At 42.5% G+C, this 22369-nt stretch overlaps 1 protein-coding gene across 10 annotated transcripts in view; it reads right to left on the bottom strand.

Moving 5' to 3' along the window:
* CALD1 (caldesmon 1) overlaps positions 1-22369 on the bottom strand; it is a 198696-nt gene that overhangs the window by 89822 nt on the left and 86505 nt on the right. For 9 of the 10 annotated variants that reach the window (XM_075051284.1, XM_075051281.1, XM_075051280.1 and 6 more), the window contains one exon: positions 6595-6706. In XM_075051284.1, the coding sequence (XP_074907385.1) occupies positions 6595-6665 (71 nt within the window). In that variant the 5' untranslated portion in view covers positions 6666-6706. Of the gene's footprint in view, positions 1-6594; positions 6707-7361; positions 7591-22369 lie in introns of those variants that run through there. The other variant, XM_075051282.1, reaches the window with a different exon arrangement.

The following is a 22369-nucleotide window of genomic DNA, read 5'->3' as shown; positions in this document are numbered from 1 at the left end:
AACCCAAATAATGTCCTGTCAGTCTGGGAATTCAAGGTAGCTGTAAAGACAGGTTAACAGCTGCAGCACTTTGCTTCAATTTGCTCTCAATCCTCACGCACTTCTAATCCTATTTATTCCTTGTATTCATATTTAACTCCTAGGCAGAAGATGTCATGTCTCAGCTCTACCAGAAGGTGTGTATTTTATGGAAAGACAAGCAGAAAACCTCAAAGTATTTGGAATTTCAGGACATATGAAGTTCATGGAGAGATAAAACCACTGTAGATCTTGTTTTCATAGCAAAAGAGGCTTGGATCAGACAAGGCGCAGCCCTCAAGAGAACAGAGGCCCAACATTTTTGGAAGTACTATTCTGAAATAAATCATGAACATTGGGAAATGACATGTTAGGCATATGCATCCAGCTTCTCTTATGTTTAAATATGCACTCCTTGAAAACTTGTATTAAGATCATATTCTTCATTCCATTACACAAGCCTGAATCAAAGCATGGTCTCTGAAAACTCTTAATAAAAATGTAACCAGACATTTGGGAACAAGACATGGACAAGTCCTAGTGTTTCAAGAAATAGGGGATAATTAAAAGGGAACCATCTAAGTTCATTCCTAAGCTCTTACACAGTTTAACACTTGTCACTGTGTACACTCTATACCAGAGATAACTCCATTACAGGAATGAGAAGCAGTTTCAGAAGCTATTTGTGGTCATTCAATGTTGATCTAACATGAACACTCACTTACCCTCAACTGTCCTGGACAGGAGAATGGAAATTGTCATCTTTCTGTGGCTGACAAGGATGACCTTTCCTTGCTTTCCAGAAGCATTAAAATGCTGTGGCAACGAATGTGTCCTGTCTTACCCGTCCAGAGGATAATCAATGTGCTTGTCATTAAGTTCTGAAAAGATGTACCCTGTCTGATCCTTCTGGTTTTACCTTCTTAACTTGGTGAATCAGCCCTTTGTATGTTTACCTGAGCTACACCAGCCTCAACAGGAGCACTAGAACAGTAAAGGGCATGTTAAATGCCTTGCTGGTTCTGTATTTAACTTCACAGGTCTGGACTGAAATTCACTTGACTTTTCAGTTGTACCAAGGTAAGTTACCACCTCAGGAGTCTTTCAGCCTGCTGCAGGATGCTGCCATCCCCAACCTGCAAGTTGGGTTATTTCTCTGAGCATTCCCCAACCTATGTCCATGAACATGAACCACACTGCCTTATAAAACTGTCTAAATGAGAGTCTGGAGAGAGTTTGTAATTGGACTGTTGGAAGCTTTTTTAAAAAAATGAATCTTTACCTACCACCTTTAATAATGCTATCCGGAACCATAAAGCTTAATAGCAGTGTTTTTCTGTATGCCCTACCCACATACCTTTTAGGGTATGATTAGTAATATCTGACTGGTCTGCAAGAAGATGAGCCCTTTAATCACGAGAACTGTGGCCCCTGTCAGAAGATCCTACACAGCCTACAAAAGTAGTATGGTGGTTTTAGAGAATCTTTTTAGTGACTTGTGATTTGATTCTAGATAACCACTTCTCTTTGCTGTATTTTTACAACAGGATGACCAACACCTCTCCTTCCCTGCGAAATGACCTGCAGTCCTTTAGGGAAGAGCATTTTGCAGGGCAAAGTGGTGGTTCAGGTTCAAAGTTAAGCTTCAGCTAAATGAAGACCACTCTGACAATGACCCTAAGACCTTCCTGAAGTCTGCAGTAGTGATGGTATGGCAACAAAGCAAATTGGATCAGCTTCCTAGTATAAATTTTAAGAGAGCCTCAACACCAGGGAAAGGTGAAAACACGTTGCTGGGGCAATGGCAAGTCAGCCAGTCATAAAATTGTGGCTTAAGTGCTAAATAGATTAACCTGAGAGCTATTCTTTAGAGAGTTCAAGGGTCCAATTTTTGCTCTCAATTATGCTGAAGTCAAGGAAGTAGGTCTATTGTCACTTCAAGAAGTACTTCACCTCAATTTTTGACTGCAGCTGTGTGCAGCTGTGACAGACCAAAGTGCATCAGCAAGGTTCACAAAGCACCACCCCTCCAGACACACACACACACACACACACTCTACCCAGCCCCAGGCTAAATTCTTCCAGTGTCAGTTACAACATCAAAATGACAAAATCTGGTGGTTTTTTTCAAGAGAACATACTTTACTGCCTAGGAAGAGGCACAAAGCAGCAGGTGGCATTTGTTTTTTCCCATGTTGAAAGAAGTCAGTCCCCTGTGCTTCAATTACACATGGGATTTTTCCCGTCAGTTAAGTGCAACCCATTTCTGTGACAGCCCTGATACTCCAGCACGGTATGTACCCTGTGGCTGGGAAGGCAAAGCATTCATCCAGCTCCTTCAAGGCTGCCACTGAGATAGTCTCATAAATCATCTGGCTGGAATAACTCAGGTAGGGCTTAATCCAAAGTCCACTGAAATCAGTGGAAAGCTTCCCACTGACTTCAGCCAGCTCTGAACCGGGACCTCAGGGCTTTATACAACCACCATCCCAGGCACAGGACTCCCTCTGCCTCCAAGGGGCAGGGTAAAGACTTGGCTTTGCTGCAGGGCAGTTAGAGGTGTAGCACATCCCATCACCCAAATGGCTGGTAGGGTCCTATTTTCCCTGACCTCACACCTGATCAGTACAAACCACAAGCAAAACGCTAGCAGACAGGTACAGTTAACACTGCCACACTTTGTCCTGGGTTTCCCAGCCTATGCCTGGAAAGCCTTGCTCCCCCATGAGGTACAAGAGCTGTTGGGTCCCCGCCAGCCTGAGCGTGTGCTATAAATCTGACAGCCTGGGAGAAAGCTGGACAAAGCCCCATATGCCTGCTGTTGGCCACATGCCCCCTAGACAGGTCTGCACTGCTACTCCAAACATGCTGATAGGCCTCTAGAGATCCCAGACAAATGCAAATAGTCAAAAATTCTGGCTGGACAAAACTTCTGGGTGGGTGCAGCAAGCCCCTCTGAGCAATCCAGTACATACAGGATACCTTGAAATAGTAAGAGCTTAAAATGCCAAAAAAACACTTAGCTTTGCTGAGTTAGTGGCAATCTATATCTGAGTTGCCACAGCATGAAATACTAGCCAAAGCACGTGACAGGGGTGAACCGCACTGTTGGTCTTTAAAAGGCAGAGCCAGTCTCTCCTCAGGATCAATCCTGAGCACAGCAACACAGAATGCCAGGGCTACATGGCACAACAAACCATCATTTCCAACAGCTTTCTAATGGAAAAAAACCCTGAAACACAAAGCCTAACATCAGCCCTCAAGGATCGAACTTGCACGAAGCATCTCCAAAGATTAAACTTAAGTGGCTGGACATCAGTGGCTCTAGCATGACAGACACATGGCCTCTGGCCCCTGGGGAAGAGACAATAAGGTCAAGTCACACCCTCTCAGGCACATGGTGCATGAGTCCATGCTGCTACAAGGCACCTTCACCCCTCAATCTCTCTTGGGCATGGGCGTCAGGCTGGAAAGAGAGGCTTTCTTTGCGCCTTTATCCCAGGAAATGGCAAAATGCATCACTCCAGCTGGCTGAGTTACAAATACTGCTGTTTGACATGGCTGCTTGCACTTCTGGGTTTACTGTTCAACTCGAAGAAGCCTGAACACTGTCTGGGAGACCTAGCAAACATGTTACAGCCTACATATAATCATCCATCCCTCCATCTCCCAGCAGAAATGCTTGCAACAAGCAGTGGTTTCCCAAAAGCAAGGCTACAGCCCACTGATGGGAGGGGACAGGGAAATGCCCTGTGCCCAAGCAGCAAGTACCAGTGCTCAGAGCTGATGGAGCATTTTCAGCCTCCACGCTGCTCTTTAGGACCACATGACTCACTTGATAAAACACCTGAAAGTATTCAGACAGAGGTCTGGCAAGCAGATTGCTGTGGTTTAAGATCTGTACACAAACACATTGTAGTCGCATTTTCAAAGGTGAAGATGATCCCCAAATCCTTAAAAAACTGAATTCACCAAAAACAATCCAGCATGACAGATTCATTTATTAACAACTGCCCAAATGCTGCTGCCCTCAGCTCAATATGAGCGGCACAACGCAACAGGGGCAGATGCTCAGCTCCCCCCTGCTGTTGCCCCTCTTGGGGCAGGTTTTAGGAGGTCCCAGCTCCCAGAGTCACATCTGAACTTGAGAATCAGGCTCTGTTATTGTTAAGGCAAACCAAAAATAAAAAGGCCAGACTAAATTATTTTTAAGATCTCAAGATTTTTAAAGCAGTCTTGTGACTTTTAAGGGGTCTGACTCATGATACTTGAATGCTTGAAGTTGGCAGCAGCAGCAGAGGGAGTACAGCAAGATTTAGCGTACAACAATTTATTGCTAAAAGCCTTCAAATGTGTGGGAAAGGGCAGAAATCGTGCTTCTGCAGCAATTCGGCACAAAACAGGGACACAGGCCCAAACCCTTCTCCTCCGGCCAGGCTGCCACTGAGCTCACCTCCTCCACAAAGGTTACCGCAAAAAATCCCAGTAAAGCCACCACAGACACGACAAAAACACTTCCCAAAAGCAGGCATGGGTGGGTGGGTGGGGAGGAGGAGGCTGTTTCCCATGTCAACAGCCATCACTTTCTGGCCCAGGTGCTTGGCTTCCCCATCACGCAGGGGCAGGTATCACCATCAGCCTGCAGGGCTCCCCCGGGAGGGCTCCTTCGAGGGACACCGGTGAGCTGCCAACTACAGCTTTTGCCTCCCCAGGGCTCCGGTTTCGCCATGCGTGATCAGGGACTGGATTGGGGCCCATGCATAAAATTGCAGGCCACACGGTAACTTACAGTACACGTGAAGTCCTGGATTTCAGCTTCCATGGCGGCAAGAGCAGAGCCCCTTATCCCCAAACCCCTGCATCTGTCACTGCCTCCACAAGCCAGCCACGCCACGTCACTGATGCCCAGAACACCCCACAGCCTCTGCACGCTCACGTAAGAGCTTGGATGCCTTCACAGGGAAGTTCAAGTGATGTTCTTCCATAGTAGAAAACACCTCCCGAACTACAGCCCCCAGGATCCTCCACAGGCCACCCACGGCCTCTCTTAGCAACAAACCCTAAAGTCTTGGCCTTTCCTTAAAAAGATTTTCTTAAAGCACAGGTACACTAGAAGTATATAAATACCATGTGCTATACCATGCACTAGCACTGGCTCTGCAATCCCTCCCATGCTGCCCAACAAAAACATATTGCCCCAGGCCTAGGGGAAGACCTAGAATAAGAAGGCAGTTTAGTGCCATGGCACATTCCTTCTCTGCCTTTTGGGGGATCATGAACCAGGTGACGGCTGCGTTTTGCAAAGGCACGCTGTTGCCTCGTTTCCTTTTGGCCACCACACTTCACACGAGTTTATTTATCTGCAGGCAACGCTGCTGCTGCTTTCCAGAGCTCACAGGTTCAGCTTATGCCTGATAAGCTCATATACCCAGTTCTGCATGGCAACACTTCCTTCAGAAAGAAAGGCGGCTATCGCATCTCATCTACCTGGGATTTTCCCCTCAAGCCTCATCAACATCCATCAGAGAGCCCTGTTTATGTAGCAGGGCCTTATTAAAAAACTCAAAGCAGGTATACAAAATATATTCAGTATTACATTCTGCTGACTTCCATTTAAAACTGCTCTGAAAATGTATTTTCTCCTACAGCATTCAGGAACTGAAACACCATGGTTTTGTCAGCGCGTGGGAAAGACCAGAAACAAAAATGAAGTCCATATTCAAAATTAAATACAAAAATGAGAACAAAATGTGCTTAAACCTAAGTTCCTTTTTTTTTTAATCACTGCAGTGTTAATAAACTAAATCAAATCTTTATATCAGAAAAGACATTACAAAAATAAATGGAGCCTGATTTTCTCCCTGCTTACTCCAGTGTAAATCATGGGAAATTCCATTAAAGCAAATGGAACTGTACAGGTGTAAAATGGGGTTAGTTAATGAAATGTTATTCCCAGTATTTTCATATTGCTTCTTTCGTAAATTGACATCATTATACCCACATCCATTTCTGTTCTCATTTGCACCAAAGTAAACCTGTAATAACTGATAGCAAATGCTGTCCTTGTTGCCCAGATAAAATAGCCGTAAATGAATAAAAAGTGACAGGCACTGCAAATACAACAGTAATTGCACAGTAATGGCAGGCAATACACAGATATGCTATACTACATATACCAAGTGTATCTCAGCTTTCAACTGATATCTTATAATTTTAGCTCTATGTCTGAAGAGACAAACACAATCCCTTCTGCGCAGCACTCACATGGCATCTGAGCATGAGTTTTCCTATCAATAATTTCATGTGGCCATAGTCCACCTTCGCTGTTTACATTTATCCATATAACAAAATAACTAGAAGCCAGGGCATTTACAAGAGCCTGAGGGAATTAGACACTAGACACCCCTGACTTCCAGCCTCTCCCACAATATTAACTAAAGTTATTTTACGGCACGTATCATTAGCAATGACTCTTTGGTTAGCTATAGCATACTTTGGAATTTAGGACAGAAGTCCTCAAAGCCACTGCTAATCAAAGGCAAGCCACCGGCACCATTTCCATACGTAATACCTCACCTCTCTGCTTCAAGGCGCATTTCCTCACGCTTTTGCCTCCTGAGTTCTCTGCGGCGTTCAAAGTCATCCATGGTGGGTGTTCAAGCGTTTAGAGCTCTGGAAAGATCCAAATCTAAAAGGGAGATGACCACTTAGGTGAGAGAGAAAACACAATGGATGTGTTTAACCGAGTCCATTTAGTTTTGTTTTGCTTTCTTAACTTCACTGTAACTATTTTCTTTTTCCATCAAAAAATTTAGCTTCCTCAGTATTGTTGAGATAAACAAAATTAGTGAAATGCCTTGTAGGATAAACATAGCCCATGCCTGCATTTAGTTTCCTAGCTAAAACTAAATCAACATGCTTTAAGTAAGGACTGTATACATCTGCTAGCCGCAGACTAGCTATTTGTAACGTCACAGGTCTTTTCTACAAACAAAAGCAACAGTTGAGCAGGATTTTAACTTTAAGCTTCCAATTTTTACTGGAAGGAGCAAAAACGCTTTACAAGAGCTTTCTTATTTTCTTTAGTTGCACAGATAATTAAGTTTTACAAAGGTTAGTTCTTGTCTGTCCGTTCCCACCCCCCCTTCAAAAAAAGGGAAAAGAAAATGAAAAAAGAAGGAAAAGAGAAAAGAGGAGAAAAGGAAAAAAGAAGAGAAGGAAAATAAGCCGCAGCTTTTAAATACCACCCAGGAGGAGCCAAACTATGTATAAATCCTACTCAAAGAACCAGAAGCAGCAATATTTTTTTTGTAGTTTAATCCACGCGTTTTCCTGTGCCCTACCTTCTTCTTTATGATTTAGTCCATGAAATATTTTCCCCTTTACAGTTCTTCATATACAAAGCCTTTCCAGCCTTGGTTTATATCCCATCAAGCCGAGTATTACAGAATTCCCCTGCAGCCCCCAAACCAAAAATGACTACCAGAAAAGGGAAAGCTGTTCTCTTTTTGTCCCTGCTTTGTTTACAGAGCTGTCAGTGGTTAGTTAAACTCTGCCTGGAATCTGGCATTTAAGGCCTGCTCTAAGATTGCTTCCTGTGCAGGGCTGGAGGCCTCAGCTTCCTCTGCAATCCTAGCCTAGGCGCTGCACTCCCAGGATTTCCACCCCCCCACGTCCCCCCCACAAAACGTTTTCCAGCCCGTTAGTACAAGACCAGCCATTTACACCGCAGAGAAAGCCAGCGTGCAGAGGCAAACTGAGATTTTTCAAAGGTGGCTTATGAACTGCTTGCCGTTTAAGGAAAACAAAGCCAAGGTGCATTTGTAAATTATTTGAAGTGCTCTGTTTGCAGATGTAGATCTGTCTCGCGGCTTTATATTCCTGCCCACTGGTGCAGCGTCCAAGTGCCCTCCCTGTAAAATCACTGGCAATAGCAAAGCCTCTCATGACTTAAGGGAATCCGTGGCTTTTTCTGCCCCCTTCTTTGTATTAAAACACTGCTGAGGGCAGGGGTTTTGCGAAGGTTATTTTATTAGTTTACTTTTCCTGGGGGGTGTTTTTCTTTCTGATTTGTTCCTGGATTGGGGGATTTAAAATGATTTAAATTTTTGTTGTTGTTGTGACTTTCTTCGTGTTTGGCTGGCTGGGGTTGTTTTGTGGAGGTTCAAAGGGAAAGTTAACTTTGCAAATCTAATGCTGCTTTTTTTTTAATGCACAATTAGACGATATATATAAAAAGCAAGTTGTAACAAGACATTTTTTCAAATCCTGTCTTTATTCTTACCACTATGAACCCCTTGAAGAACACAGAACAGCAAACCTGCTGTTTTCTCCTGAGAAGTGTTTTCATCTCAGCCTACGTGTGCAGCTAAATCCTGCCTCAGTTCCTTTGCTAGAGGGCCCTGAGTTGCAGGACTGATGTGGTTCCCCCCAGCTGGGAGACGATGATCAAAGGAGGAATGGTACACTACAGAGAGCAAGTTTGAAGCAGCATGCTGGGCTTCTGTGTACAGAGGGCAGATGACAGTGTCCGCAGGAACTAAGACTGCACCAGGTAGCAGTATTTAGTCTGTGGAGCACAGTCACCATCAGGGATTTAAAATATAAAGAGCTGACTGTTAGGCTGACACCTTGTGTGCTAAAACTGAGAATCCCAAAGGTTTTTTTCTCCCCACTCTACCTCCCCATAGCAGACACTCTTTGACATCTGATTTATTTGCACCTTCATCACTTCTTACACAGCCAGGTACATCCCTCTCTCCACATCTCCTGACTAAGATACCTTCCTTCCCACCCCCCAGCTCCAGACTCTGTGCACCCACATTTTCCCCATCCCCTTTCCAAACGTCCCGGCCAATACCTCTACCCTTTCCCCTCCTACATGGGCCTCAGCACCATCTCTCATCTCCAAAAGCTCAAGCTGTCTTCCTCATGAGGAAAGCTGAGGAGGATGAGAACAACAACCCAGAACTATTTCTGTTCTTCCTCCCCCCCTTCCTTCCCAGGAACATAGGAGAGATTACACAGCAGTTACGAGAAGTTCCCTGATGCAACAACCTGTCTTCATCTACAGGGTGCTTTTCTGTTGTTCAGTGAAGTTCAGATGGATAGACATCTCGGGAGGGTATCTAGGCTTTATTAGAGTATAGCGTCTCCTCTAAAAGAGCTGAGGTCCAGCCACTTCATGGCATTCAGATGACTTGCAAGTCAAATCCCTTTTTCAAAAATGAGGAAGTCACTTGGGAAATGGGGGTCAGGTCAACAGTACAACCTTTAGTTAGCAAAGCCATATCAGTGCATGAAAATGAGTCATCACCTAGAAGGTCCACTTGAAGAAGTCAACTATTCAGTGCTGTTTACTGTCTTCCCCGAAAGGGTTCTTATCTTTCAGCCTCTGAAAACTACTAGAAAATAACTTCATCAATCTCTCTAAAAATGTTTCCTATTTCTACAAAAAGAGAGTTTCTTTGAGTGTTCTTGCCTCTCAGAAGATTTGAAAATTGCTTTGCTTATAGGTGAAGGTACCAATTATTTGAAGTATTTTCTACAAGCCATTTTTGGGAGCATGCACATTTTGATGCTACTTTTTTTAAAATGAAAATTGTTCATGAGTGAAAACATCCTGGGCCAAAATGTAACACTCCACCCACCTCCACTCCAGGGCCTGCCTTCAGAACCAAATGTGAAAATGTCTCTCTGTGTTACCTTCCCAGGTGTGCAAAAAAAAATTTTTTTTTACTCTTCGATTGCACCTTTCTTTTTTTCTGTTACACTTTTTTAATAATTTGGTGTCACACCAAAAAAGTTGCATTTTTCTGAAAAGAGGAAAACTGTCATTAAGAAAACTGTTTCAAATCAAGAGTAATGTTTCATTCAACCTCAAAAAAAAAAAAAAGAAAACATTCTTTCATTTTATTTTAAATATAAAAATTTTGGTTTTCAAAGTATGATAGAAAATGTTTTGATATCTCTTTTTTTTTTTCTCTGAATTATTTCCAGGTATGCTTCTCACCTAATTCAATGAGAAGTCATCAATAAATTTTAAAGAAGCAGAAATTTATAATTTTTTTAGCAAATAGAAGTAGATGTCAAACTATTTAATCAGTTCCATTCCCCTGACATCCACACATGTATACAAATTACTAGAGTATGGGTTACTCTTACACTGTGAAAGGGTACACCACAAAAATTATCATTCTGTTGCTCCTACCTTAAAACAAGACCCTCAGCATCTTTTCAACCTTTACACAACTGAAATAATACTGAAAGACTCTGAAGCAAACTCTCAGGAGTTTTCTACCACCAGACTCAGAAGAGGGACCTATGGAAGAATATTACAAAGATCTTTGACCTTGCTTGCCTTTTTTTTTTTTTTTTTTTTTTTTAAATACCTCTCAGAAACTACTGAAGATAATTCTTGCTGAGGACCTCAGATTTTCCACAGCCTCACATACAAGGGTCTTCTCAGGGTCCCTACCTCTTTTGATTCTGAGACTGAACCTTTAGATCACAGGACATCTGATGAACCCTGTGGTCTTCCTGAAGACATACTAAGACTAAAAGAAGACAGATAAGCAAAGTAACTTACCTACAACATTTACCAGCATTGCCACATTACTTGAATCAGACCCACAGTAATGTGCCCTGCAAATACTATCTCCCCACAAAAACACTCTTCATTTTGAAAGCAGTACCAGTCTCTCTCGTTTTCATCTCTGCACTTCACATAATGCCTTTGATCTTCAGTTGATTGGCTTATTACTAAAATTTGTTGAGTTTTTCATTGTCTTGCTAAAAAGTGCTTCCTTCAAAGACAGCCACATTTAATCCCTCCTGGTACAAAACACATCCATGCAAATCCCACTCCTCTTTATGTCTCATCCCATGAGAGTTTAAAATTTTGTCGTCTTTCAGCTTTCATCAGGGTGAAGAATCATAGGAATGCACAGTAATTGTAAATATATGACAAAATATTTTAACAGCAATTAACTGGAATATGCTCTTTGAAAGCAAACAATAAATTGGCTAGGTAGAAATACACACACAACCACGTATCTCTATAATCTGTATCCATCTGTATGGAGAGCAAAATAACCTCTTGCTCTGGCTCAGGTTTAATACTGTCCTCACCCTATTTCCAGCACTGATTTCAGAGACAACTCAGTACCCAGGGGGCCTTAAAAAAACAGATGAGCTAGACTGGTAACATGCAAGTGAAAATGCAAACTACTACTCAGGTCTTTCAGAAACAAAAATATCTGTCTTTCAAGACCTGCTAGTCACTTTTCCATTACACTGTATGAGCTCCCAGACTGCAATGTTTATGCTGAGTCTCTGCACCAGCTTCAACTTAGTTGAGCCAAGAAACTTCAGGCAGAGCATATTCCCTAATATAGCACAGCTGTGTATTGCACAGGGCTCTACACTGGCCACGTCTGGTGACAGCATTTGTGCGAGCACACGCCATCTTGCATCCCTCCCAGTACAATGAAACAATTGCAGATTTCCTCTTGGTGACCTTCAGGCCCAAAGACCCTGAAAGTCATGCCTGTTTCCTTCACGTGGGATTGCTCACTGCCCCGGTGTCGTGAATGCCCAGGGCAAGCTTCACGCAGACAACTGCTAGGCAGATTGCAATTTCTGATGACTCCCCATGCAAGAGAGCATGGATCAGAGCTCTTGCCAGACCCCTTCTCAGCAGTTTGGCCTACTCGTCATTAAAGAATGAGGGCTGAAGGGGAGCAAGGGGATTCGGCCTTTGGTTTCTTTGTAACAAGAGAGATTTTCTGCTAAATTCCTTTCTTATCTCGTTAAAGACATCCGCATGCACTGTGCACCAGGTAGCTCCCCTTCCTTAGCCCAGCAAGCGTCTCACGCTGGTGACTGAAGTGAGGTACCAGCACAGACCCATCCTGCACTGTTATAGGACCCCTGTTCTGTGGGAGCTGGTAGAAATTTTAGGACTCACAGGAAGCACAGAAAAATGCTAAAGTAGTTAAAAGGACAATACCAGGTTTCTTCATGAAAGAAACCATGACCAGTTCCTAGTCTTTCCTTCCCTCCCTCCCTCATCCTAAGCAGCAGGAGGCAAGAACAGCACGAAGAGAAATAGCTTCAGGATTTCCAGGAGAACTCAAATAACGCAGAACAAGGAGGCCAATGAGATATCATGGCCCAGCGCCTAGCATTCGGGTGAACCCAGCAACTAGGGTACTCCTGCTTGTTTCTACCTCTGATTTACTGTGTGGCCTTAGGGACCGAACCTCAGTCAATATTGTGCCTCTTAGTCCTTATGTTATCTCCACCAATTGTAAATTCTTCTCACTGTGCATTTGCAGAAGGCTAAAGTATAACCAGACCCCTGGTTCAGTCCCAGCCACTAAATGTAACTGTAACATCAGTACTAAAAAAGCCGTATCCTACAAATAGAAACGTCTGCTGCAGAGAAGGGCTGAACAAAGGTGATCTTTCTGAACCTTTCCTACAGAGGCACAGTAAAAGGAAGGCTTCCAAGTCCAACTACGCAAAGGTTTTCTACATGCATGCAGATGGACCTCTGACTTCTGATCTGTCCTCACTGCAGGATCAGGTGGTAACACAAGACCTAAGTTATTCTGTCATTGCCCTCCTTTTTTTTTGTTTTTTTAATACTCCCACAAAAAGGATCAAATCTCATTAAAGCTTGACATAAACTGATACTACAGTCAGCTCTGCGAGTTGTAAGCCCATTAATCCAAACGTCCCATTTTCCCATCTGTCTCCACTTCAGTTCTCCCAAAGCCTCAATGTGGAAATATAGACCTTTCAAATGTCAGTAAAGGACTGGTCAGTGAGAAGCACAAAGAATATTTTGCTCCAGCTGGCTACGTGCCATGGCATCCACTGTAGCCCTAGGACTACCATTGTCCTTTCTTTCTACCTCCTCCCCCTCAGAAGTGAAAACAGAACCTCTTCATTGCCCCTTTTGCAGCTGAGAGCAACTCTGCAAGCAACACTTATTGTCTAAGTGTGACTTGTTTAATCTGGCACCCACAAAATGCAGGTATGACAAGCATTCTACTGCAATATCTGGGAGAATTAGAGTTCCTTAATCTATCTTCAGTCAAAACAAATAAATCTGTTTTCTATGAAAATCTCTCAGAAAACATTTGAAAATTATTTTCCTCGCTCCCCTTTTAATTCTGCATTAGAAGCATTCAGTGCCACTCAGATCTTTCAGAAACAGGCACAACTTCATTGAAGTCAAAAGGTGGAGTTCAATGGATTGATTTGTCCTTTGTCACACCTCATGCATACTCTTTCTTTAATCTGAGATGTTGGATATCACTGGCAATCATATATTACCAATAGTAAGGCTTACGTTTAAAGAGGATCTTCTTTCCTCCATAAATTCATTTTTAATGTTCCTTTCATATAAAACCACATCTGCAATTATTACCATAAGCTTGGCCAAGTATTCATGTTGACTGCAGATAATGAACTCTTATACATATATATATATATACACATACACACATACTCATTATCAAGCAGCTTTATTCCTTCCCAAACAGAATAGCTCATTTGGGACTCAAGGCAAAATAAATGTATCAGGTCATGTGAACACACGGTTTTATTCCAATCTAGCCTTGTTCCATCTGACCATGCTTCTTAGGACTTCCAAGGAAAATTCATCAATGGCAAACCAACCAAGTGCGGTTCATACTTAGCATCAGAAAATCAAACTTTGGAGGTTTCTCAGTCCCAATTTTTGTTCTCAGAACACTTCACTTCCATCTACATGTGTATGTCCAAATCACGTCTCTTTGAAAAGGAGGCAGAGAATTACCTAGAATTTCAACAAGGAAGTCAAAAAACCCATCTGTTAAAATCTCTGCTTGTGGCGTAAGGTACATTTCTCAATCTCATCTTTCACAGGAGTAAAAAAAGTTTATGTACATTGGTGGGGCATTTTTAAACCTGATTAACTTATTAGTTAACACCTCTGTGGCATCCTGAGCAAAACTATGTAGTGATTATGTAGAATAGAGAATCCCATTTGGTGCTCTGCAGATTACTGATGGCCCACAGGACCACACCATGGTTCAGGCCCTTGATTCAAAGAGGTGCTGAACAGGTTTCACCCACCCTGGCTACAGCATAGGTTACCACAGTGAGTACCACATATGTCCTTGCAGGTGCCAGGCCCTGTGCTGCCCTCCTGCTGCTGCAGCATGAACCACGTGAAAGCTTTGACAGGGAGCTTTTCATAGGACATTGTCCCTGCCACAGATTTCACTCCTTGGGTCTGCAACTGAAAGATCCATGGCTTTAAATACTTGTTCAGGTCCATCTCTCACATCCATTATCTAAATCAGCTCTGGGGAAGGAGCATTACAGAGCTGCACCATCCCAGAGGCGTTAGCAAACATCTAGCATGCTGCTGCCAACGCTGCAATACACTTCTAAGCATGCAGCAGTAGGACCTATCATCTCAGAGCCAGTCAGTTGCAATGGAAAGTCTCCATTTGTCTTTATTCCCTTGGGCAGGCTGAGTGCAGGTATGCCATTTCCACTCCTCCCTCATCTTTCTCCTACTGCACATTGACATAAGGGCCAGGCAGAGCTTTGTCTTGACATTTGGATTTGTGTATACTGGTCCCACCCCGGATCTCAGTGACATTTGTCTATCACTTCCCATTAGCAGACAAAGGAAGAAACAAGACATAGCTGGAAGCTGCTGGCACAGACACTGGTTCTCATGTTAGGAGGATTGACCCTTGACTCTCCCCTTCAAGTGTCCTCTGAAGTATTTCAAATATGTTGTCCCCAAAGATCAGAAGATACTGAAATATTACTCATATACAGACTACAGTTGAAATCCTGGTCCTGTTGGAATCCCTGGCAGACTTCCCAGAGCCTTCAGTCAGGGCTGGATTCCACCCTCACAGGTCAAATTCATCTAATGTACACTACAAAAGATCAGTGAGCTCACCCTGCATGTCAGAAACTGGTATGATCTCAGATTATGCCAATATAGGCTACTTCGTCCTCTCATACTTTTGTGCACACACACGTAAAGGCAGAATTTTTTTACTCTTGCAGTGCTTAATTGTGGGAAAAATTATTTTTACTCATATCATTATCACTGAGGAAATATTTAGCCTTTGCTGCAGATACAAAGGGCAGCTGAAAATTATATTGCCCCTTACTACTGTGTAATCATAAGTGAATATATCCTAGGTAATGACAATGAGGCCCCCATCTCAAAGGACAAAACACACTGAAATCAAAGTGATTTCATAGTCTACAAAAGAGTTTGAAAAAGTGCTTAGTCCCAAAATGAGTTCTGACTTGCATTCACTTTTTCTCTGCATTCAAACACTGGCATGCAGACTCATGTGATACCATTCACCAGTTACCCTTGTCTTTTATCTGCTTCTACCAGCGAAGACCTTCAGCTTCATCACATTAATCTAATCACGGGAATGCCGACATCATGCATTTAAGTCCTCCTGCATGCTTTGCTGCAAATCTGTGGCCTGACTGTTGAAACTTGTGGCAATGCTCCAGCTGATGGCCAGCTCCATCTCTTGCTGAAATCTCTAAGAGCAGAAAACAAGTGCCCATACCAACACCTTCTGGTCAGGAGCTATTTGTTTCTTAATAATAGCAGAGAACAGACAAACATCACTAAAAAACAGGTTAAGTCCAGCTCAGACAACCGACGCATATTAAAGAGGAGAATGCATTTCCTCTTGCCCTACACCAACTCTCCCATTGATATCTATTAGCGAAAAATCAGAGCATGGGAAAGAATATCACACAAGCAGAAGAAGCTGCCATGGCTATGGAAAAGACAGTCTTCAGCTTCTGGCCTACGCAAATAAAACTGCCACATTATATCCATTCAATTTGTGCCTTTAAAGGCACAGGGAAAGGAAAAATTACTTATTGTTGTCAATGCTCTCTCATCTAACTTCAAGTCCTCTGGAGGGGGAGCTCAGCTGGCAGACATCACAGATGCACCATGTGCCCTAGTCCCACTGCCTGCTGCCTCTCTGAGGGAAATGGCATAGCTGCAAGCATGCCCAGTGGAGCATGCATCAGGGGAGACATGTAGCAACACAAGTGTCAGCCAGGACAGAAAGCATCTGGGAGAGGAGCAGAGCCTGACCCTGAACTGGAGCTAGGTGCAGTGGAGATGTAGCTCGGGACAGAAATGCCCATAGGAGCTGATAACCATGCACTGACTGCTAATCACTGTGATGCTGTTAGTCCCTTCTTGATGTGCAAAGCCACAATGAGCCCACGTGACGAGACACCACCACAGTGAAGCAGGACAAGCCACGGGATCAGAAAGCATGCTGGGGGCTCTTGCCTAGTGAAGTTAGTCACCCAATGATGCAGGCAGGAGTAACACAAGACACGGTGGTCTGGTATCCATCATGGCAGGCAGACATTCACACTGGGAGCAGCAGTCACAGCTCTGGCAATAGGCAGAGGATCTGGGCTAGGAGCAAAGCAGGCATCAGCCAGGGAAGATGTTGCTCTGTCCAAGTGCACGAGCATTTCTTCTGCACCAGAACTCGCCAGGAAGCCAGCAGTAGCAGTGCAGCTCTTCATACTTGCCTCCCCGCTAGAAAGAAGGGTTTTCCCCTCCAGGCAAGGAGCTGATCAGGGCCAGTGACCAGTAAGGCTGGGAAGCATCTGCCCCTCTGTCTTCCTGACTTCCTCTACTCTGCTCCCATCCCTCTCATTTAGTGCTCCCCTCTTGTCCAACCCTTGCACCACCCCTGCTGACCTTCATGCTCCCATGCAATATTTCAACAACATGTTGTCTGAACTTATTTGTGTCCAAGCAGGTTTTATGAATGTTTCAGCACTTTATTCACACTCTTTCTCTGCATCTCTCAGGTCCTGAATTAAAAAGCTAAGGTAATGCCGCTAAAAATAATAAAATGTTCAAGCAAGTCTAAGGTAAGGTTCCAACAGCAACATTCACTCAGCCAGACTTCAAACTCCACATGTTTTCAGGAACGCATTTCAAAATACAAAACCATGATATATTAAGCTACATAGTCATAAAAAAGTAATAGAAAATAATATGGAGATACAATGAAGCCAGCTTACTGTGGCTTCGTTTTTGTATTTTCAACCCTTTTTCTTTTCCTGTTAAAACACGCAGCCCTAGGATCCAGCTCTGCCTAGCGCTGAGCATCATAAACTCTAATGAGAGTTAAGGGGTCTCACTTGCTCTATTTTGAACCAGCAATAAGCAACAACACTAAGTTTTAGTCATCATCCCTGCATTTCTAAAGATAAAAGAAATGCTCTGAAAACACACCCCTAAAGTTCTTCAGTTTGCTGATCTTACTAGTTGTGCCCTAAGAGACACTAAGCATTTTGAATCCAACCAGTTCCTCAGAAGAAATGAATGATAAATTTTCAAGATCTTGCCTGTTGCTCTTGAACTTTAATGAATTCATCTTCCCTCCCAGTATCTGTACACTTACTTTGCACAGACACAATGCATGTCACCGTGATAGATACATTGCAGCTCTAAGTCCACTTACTCAATTACAGAGCATCATGGAAATCTGTGGAATTCTACCAGGAATGAACCTAGATGCAGAAATTTCTACTGGACTTTTCTACCTCACACTTTTAAAGTCATCTTTACCAATGAAACCCAGATTGTTTCCTGCCAAGTAGCTCTATCAATTTATCTCTAATGAGCAGCAATTCTGTGTGATTTTGGTTCAAAATTGAAGCATGAGGTCAGTGCCAGCTTTAAAGAGCTAAAGCAGGACAGCAACAATATAAAGCCTTTCAACAGGACAACTCAAACAGGGTACAACAAAATAGATGCTTCTCAAACTATTTTCCATATTTGAAGTTTACATCATAGACCCCACTTTATGCTGAGTTTAGCTGAAAGCAAGGAAACACTAACACAACAATGTCACCAAACCAGAAGACCCAACAGCAATGAGCCTTTGTTACAACAAAAGCAATAAGCAAGACAACACACTTGCATGCTGCACATGAGCCAGCGTAAAACCTGACACAGCAAGATTACGGTATTGCCAGCTCCCCTCATGAGACTCACACAGAGAGTCTTGACAATAATCTGACTGCTATCTAGACATTCAGGTGCAAACACTTATTGCCAGCAAATACCACGACAGCAGTACATGGGTACATTGGTAATGTTGTATGTGACTGTGCATTGCTTCACCCTGCAGGGCAACAGCATCACCAAAACTTTCAACAGAGCCTGGCTCAGAGTCAATTAAACATGACAAGTGAGACCTGACAGTATCCTGTGCACTTAGTATTGAGAGCACACAGACATACATACTTACTTTGTATTAATTTGACAAAGGAAAGTTATGCTTGAGCACTGTATCAAGCCAATAAATTTTGCAGTTGTTTAACTTTTTTAGGAACAGTGCCTCAGACAATATCTGTGTGGTCCAGAAATGAAAATGTTTAATTTCCCTTCAAAAAATAAATGGAAAAAAAAAAATCTCTGTACTGCACATCATCTGCTACCTTTTCCTAAGTCCTCTTCTGTAAGGATCAAAAACTCCTGTGGGGTCTCCTCCAGCCTCCCTTGTTGCCATGTTAGGTCCACCCAGCTCAGAATGAGACACAGAGAACACATGGCTAGTCACAGTCTAAATTCTGGGCACCAAAGGCACATGAAGCACGTTTTTCACAGTCAACCCACAGAGTAGGGTTGTATGTGTACAAAGTGCTGGCCAAAACCAGAAATACAAAGGTGGAAGGGGAGGGAAGGGAGGACAACTTCTAATCTGTTTGTAAATGCTCCTCAAATAGGAAAGCAGCCTATGTTTACTAAGCAAACTGTTTTTCATAACTCAATCACGTCATCTTTAGTTATGGGCTAGCTAGAAAAAAAAATGTTGAACTCAGCCTTCAAATCTTACACCTTCTTCAAAATAAATAAAGCAGAAATAATTGCATTTGTGACTGGCATGTGTGCACCGAGGCCTCCTGATGGTGATGCTTCACAACTCGGCAGATCTGGTGGCTCTACAGGAGTGGAGTACAACTAGGGAGACAACCTCTCCAAAGATACGTTATTAAATAAGTGGAAAAAAGCATTAGGAAAGAAAGGGAGCAGAGGCAAAAATGGGAAAAGAGGTTTGAAAAAAAGAAATGGACTCTGGAAAAGATGTACAGAGAAAGATCAAACTAAAATCCCAGATCATAATGCTTGCAAACTTGGAGAAATTTTACAATCCATACCCCCAGATAAAAATCCTGAAAATAGCTTGCACTCTTAAGGTGAACAAAGGAAATAAAAGCCAGATCTGAAATTCATAAATAAACTTGAGTAAACTAGTCAGATTTTTCAGTGCTTACCTAGACCAAATAAAACCTTTACAACTTGTAAATACTGACAAGTGTCACTTAAGATATTATTAAAGGATTCCCTAAATATAAAAGACAGGTTGGTCTGCAGTTAAATCTTTTCTCCTTTGCTTTTCCAATGCTGAAAGTAATTGAAAACAGAAGACGTGCTTCTTGATGTAGCCTAACGTTTTTAGGAACTGAAAGTATAAATGTTAGTTATATAGCTGACACTGCACTTCCAGTTTGTACTTGGTTGCACCCATATACCTTCACACAAATCCAGGTAAAAAACAAAAGCATGAACACTTACAGTCATATAAAATACATGTGCAATATACCCTAAAGCAACTATTAAGTGATTGTTGCAAGACACCCCAAATAAAAAAAAACACATAAAAACGGCACCAGTTCTTCTCCTGGCCAAGGAGCGTTGAAGAAGCAGCAAACTCATAGTGTACTTCTTTCAAACAAAATGGTGTCACAAATGACATTAGAAAAACTCTGCCCAAAGCAGTGTTGTATAGAGAATACATATGATTGCAAAGTCTGAAGGATGTGTACATACTTCAGACAGGGCATGTATCAGGAACAGATCTGAATTTTTACTACCTTTTCTACTGCTTTAAGTCCATATTATTTTGGTATTCGCATTAAAAAGGAGACAGAAATATCTCTGGAGATGACTAAGCAGTTTCTCGATTTCTATTAAGTACCAAGAAGCAGTCCTGCCAATTTATTAATATTTAAGTTTCTACAACTTAATATGAACTTGGTTCCAAGAACTACATAGGTCTCCTTAAAGTATGTGTAGCAAGAAGTCAACGCTGTGCCAGCTGGCAGATTAAACAAGCCATTAAAGTAGGCTCCTACTGAATTTAAAGGATTGTTTTTCATCTTTTCCCTCTCTACTCCTCTACATCCAGATGTATTATTTAGGGAATATTTTCCAGTCCCAGTAAGAAAAGTAAAAGAAATGCCCTTGGCACTTAATGAGTTTTTCCTCCGATGTGGTCTCCTGCTGCACTTGGAATTTATTCCATTACTGTATGGCTTGCAATGATCCCAAAATACCTCTGCCTACATGAAAAGACAGGGAAAGTGTCTTTGGGGTAGATATGGTTCTTCATTCAAAAGCAGGGACAGCCTGGGGTGATTGATCTTAGTGGATGACTTCATTTAGACCATCATTATGCCGGCATGCCACCCCACAACCCATGCCCTGCAGCCCCTTGTGCAGGAGACAAGCACAGTTACCTGCACGTTACAGTTGGGAAAAGCAGAGCACACTAGGATTAAGGGGAAGGCCAAGACCAACCTGGAGCAGGTTGGCAAAGCAGCTCGTTTCTCTGCAGTCCCTGCAGGACTTCAGTGATGAGAAAAAAACCCCTGGTAAAACCCTGTGCCTTCACAAAACAGAGCCCTTCAACATATCATTTTTCCTTCAGAGGTTCAAAAGCTTATTTGAACTTCATTAAAGCTATCTGAACTTCATGACCTAGCAGTATTCAAAGGAAGAATGAGTCTAGAATAAACTCTGGTATTAAACCAGCCCTGGTGTAATTTATAACAGTATAACAGTTATATAACAGTATTTCAGACAAAAATGCCCCCTACAACAGTTTTCCAGATAAAACTTCCAAAAGATCAGAGTTGTATCTGCTCCCTGTGGCAATTTCAAACTGACTGGAACTACAGGCAGCTGAAGGAGGAGCACTGGCTCTTGAAATACCTGGAAAATAATTTTATAAAAATTGAAACAGAAAAAAACCCACCACCTAGGCCTCCCTTGGTATTTCAGTTCCTGGGTAGTAAAACGAGTTCAGTCCCATAAAACTGCTACTGAACTAGAAAACAAAAAGGCCTTAAAACCAAGTACAGGCACCCAGCCAGAGCCTGAGATAGCCAGCTCTGGAGCCTGACCACGACTAGAGCATCTCCCTCCCCAGGAGTGAGAAGCCCCTCCAGGCTCCCTGTCAGGCCCCGTCTGGTCCCACAGAGCGAGCAGGCCCCTAACTCCCAGGAGCCATCTTGGCCCATGCAATGAGTTCAGAATTTGGCTCAGAGTTTGATTTGCCAGAATTGTTCTGGGGGTCACAAATATTCTCTGTCCCCTTCTTAAGGGGCAGTTTAATTCTTAATTGTATAAAGCTAAAGTGTAAAAACTGTATTTTGCATGTATTCTTTGTTTCTAATACCCGGTATCCATAAGGGGACTCCCTTGCTTGGCTAGCAGTCGGGATTCATTAGACCTTTTATGATGATTCTTTCTGTTGTGCAGATATATGATGAATCTCAGATGTTTAAATAGCATATAACAGTGCTCCATTGACCTTGCTGAGTACAGTTGGAGGGAAAGAAAGGTAATTTTCCTCAAAGAAATGTTAAAAATGTGTCTCCACTATAGCACAGATGCAGAGGATAAAGAAACTCCAGAGGGATTAAAATATTTTAGATTAATTTGGAAGAAGGCCATATTGTGTGAAGCCTGGTTAGTTTGGGCCTTTCCAATTCCACGCCATATAAACAAACCCATTTAAACTGTATTTGTTAGAAGGAATGTCTAAAAAAAAAAAATCCCCCAAAGTAGTTGTAACTCACATGACCTCCAGTTCTGTATTCTCTTCTTACTGCCTAAAGAACAAACATATGTACAATATATTCTAGCCAGAGCTTGTACAGTTGCTGCATGATTCATACTGCTTGAAAATTAAGTTATTTAAGTAAAGGGATTCTGGCTCCCTCAAGCAAGGTTTTAAAACTGAAGCAAGGTTAGATCTGGTTGGTTTTGGAGCCGGCTTCCGTACTTTGAACAAGATCATTGCTTAAAAATCTTTGCTTTGGGCTGGGTAGAAGGAAGTAAAAGAAAGAAAATTGAAAGAAAGAGATGGAAAGAAAGGAAAAGAGGGAAATAGAAAAGAATGCGTGCCATCAACACAACTATAAAAGGACTAACCTAATGTTCAGTGTGCCACTGTCTGGCAGAAGC

Source organism: Buteo buteo, chromosome 19, assembly GCF_964188355.1.
Source record: "Buteo buteo chromosome 19, bButBut1.hap1.1, whole genome shotgun sequence".
In the NCBI taxonomy this organism is placed as follows: Eukaryota; Metazoa; Chordata; class Aves; order Accipitriformes; family Accipitridae; genus Buteo; species Buteo buteo.
This window is presented reverse-complemented; position numbering and strand designations above follow the sequence as displayed.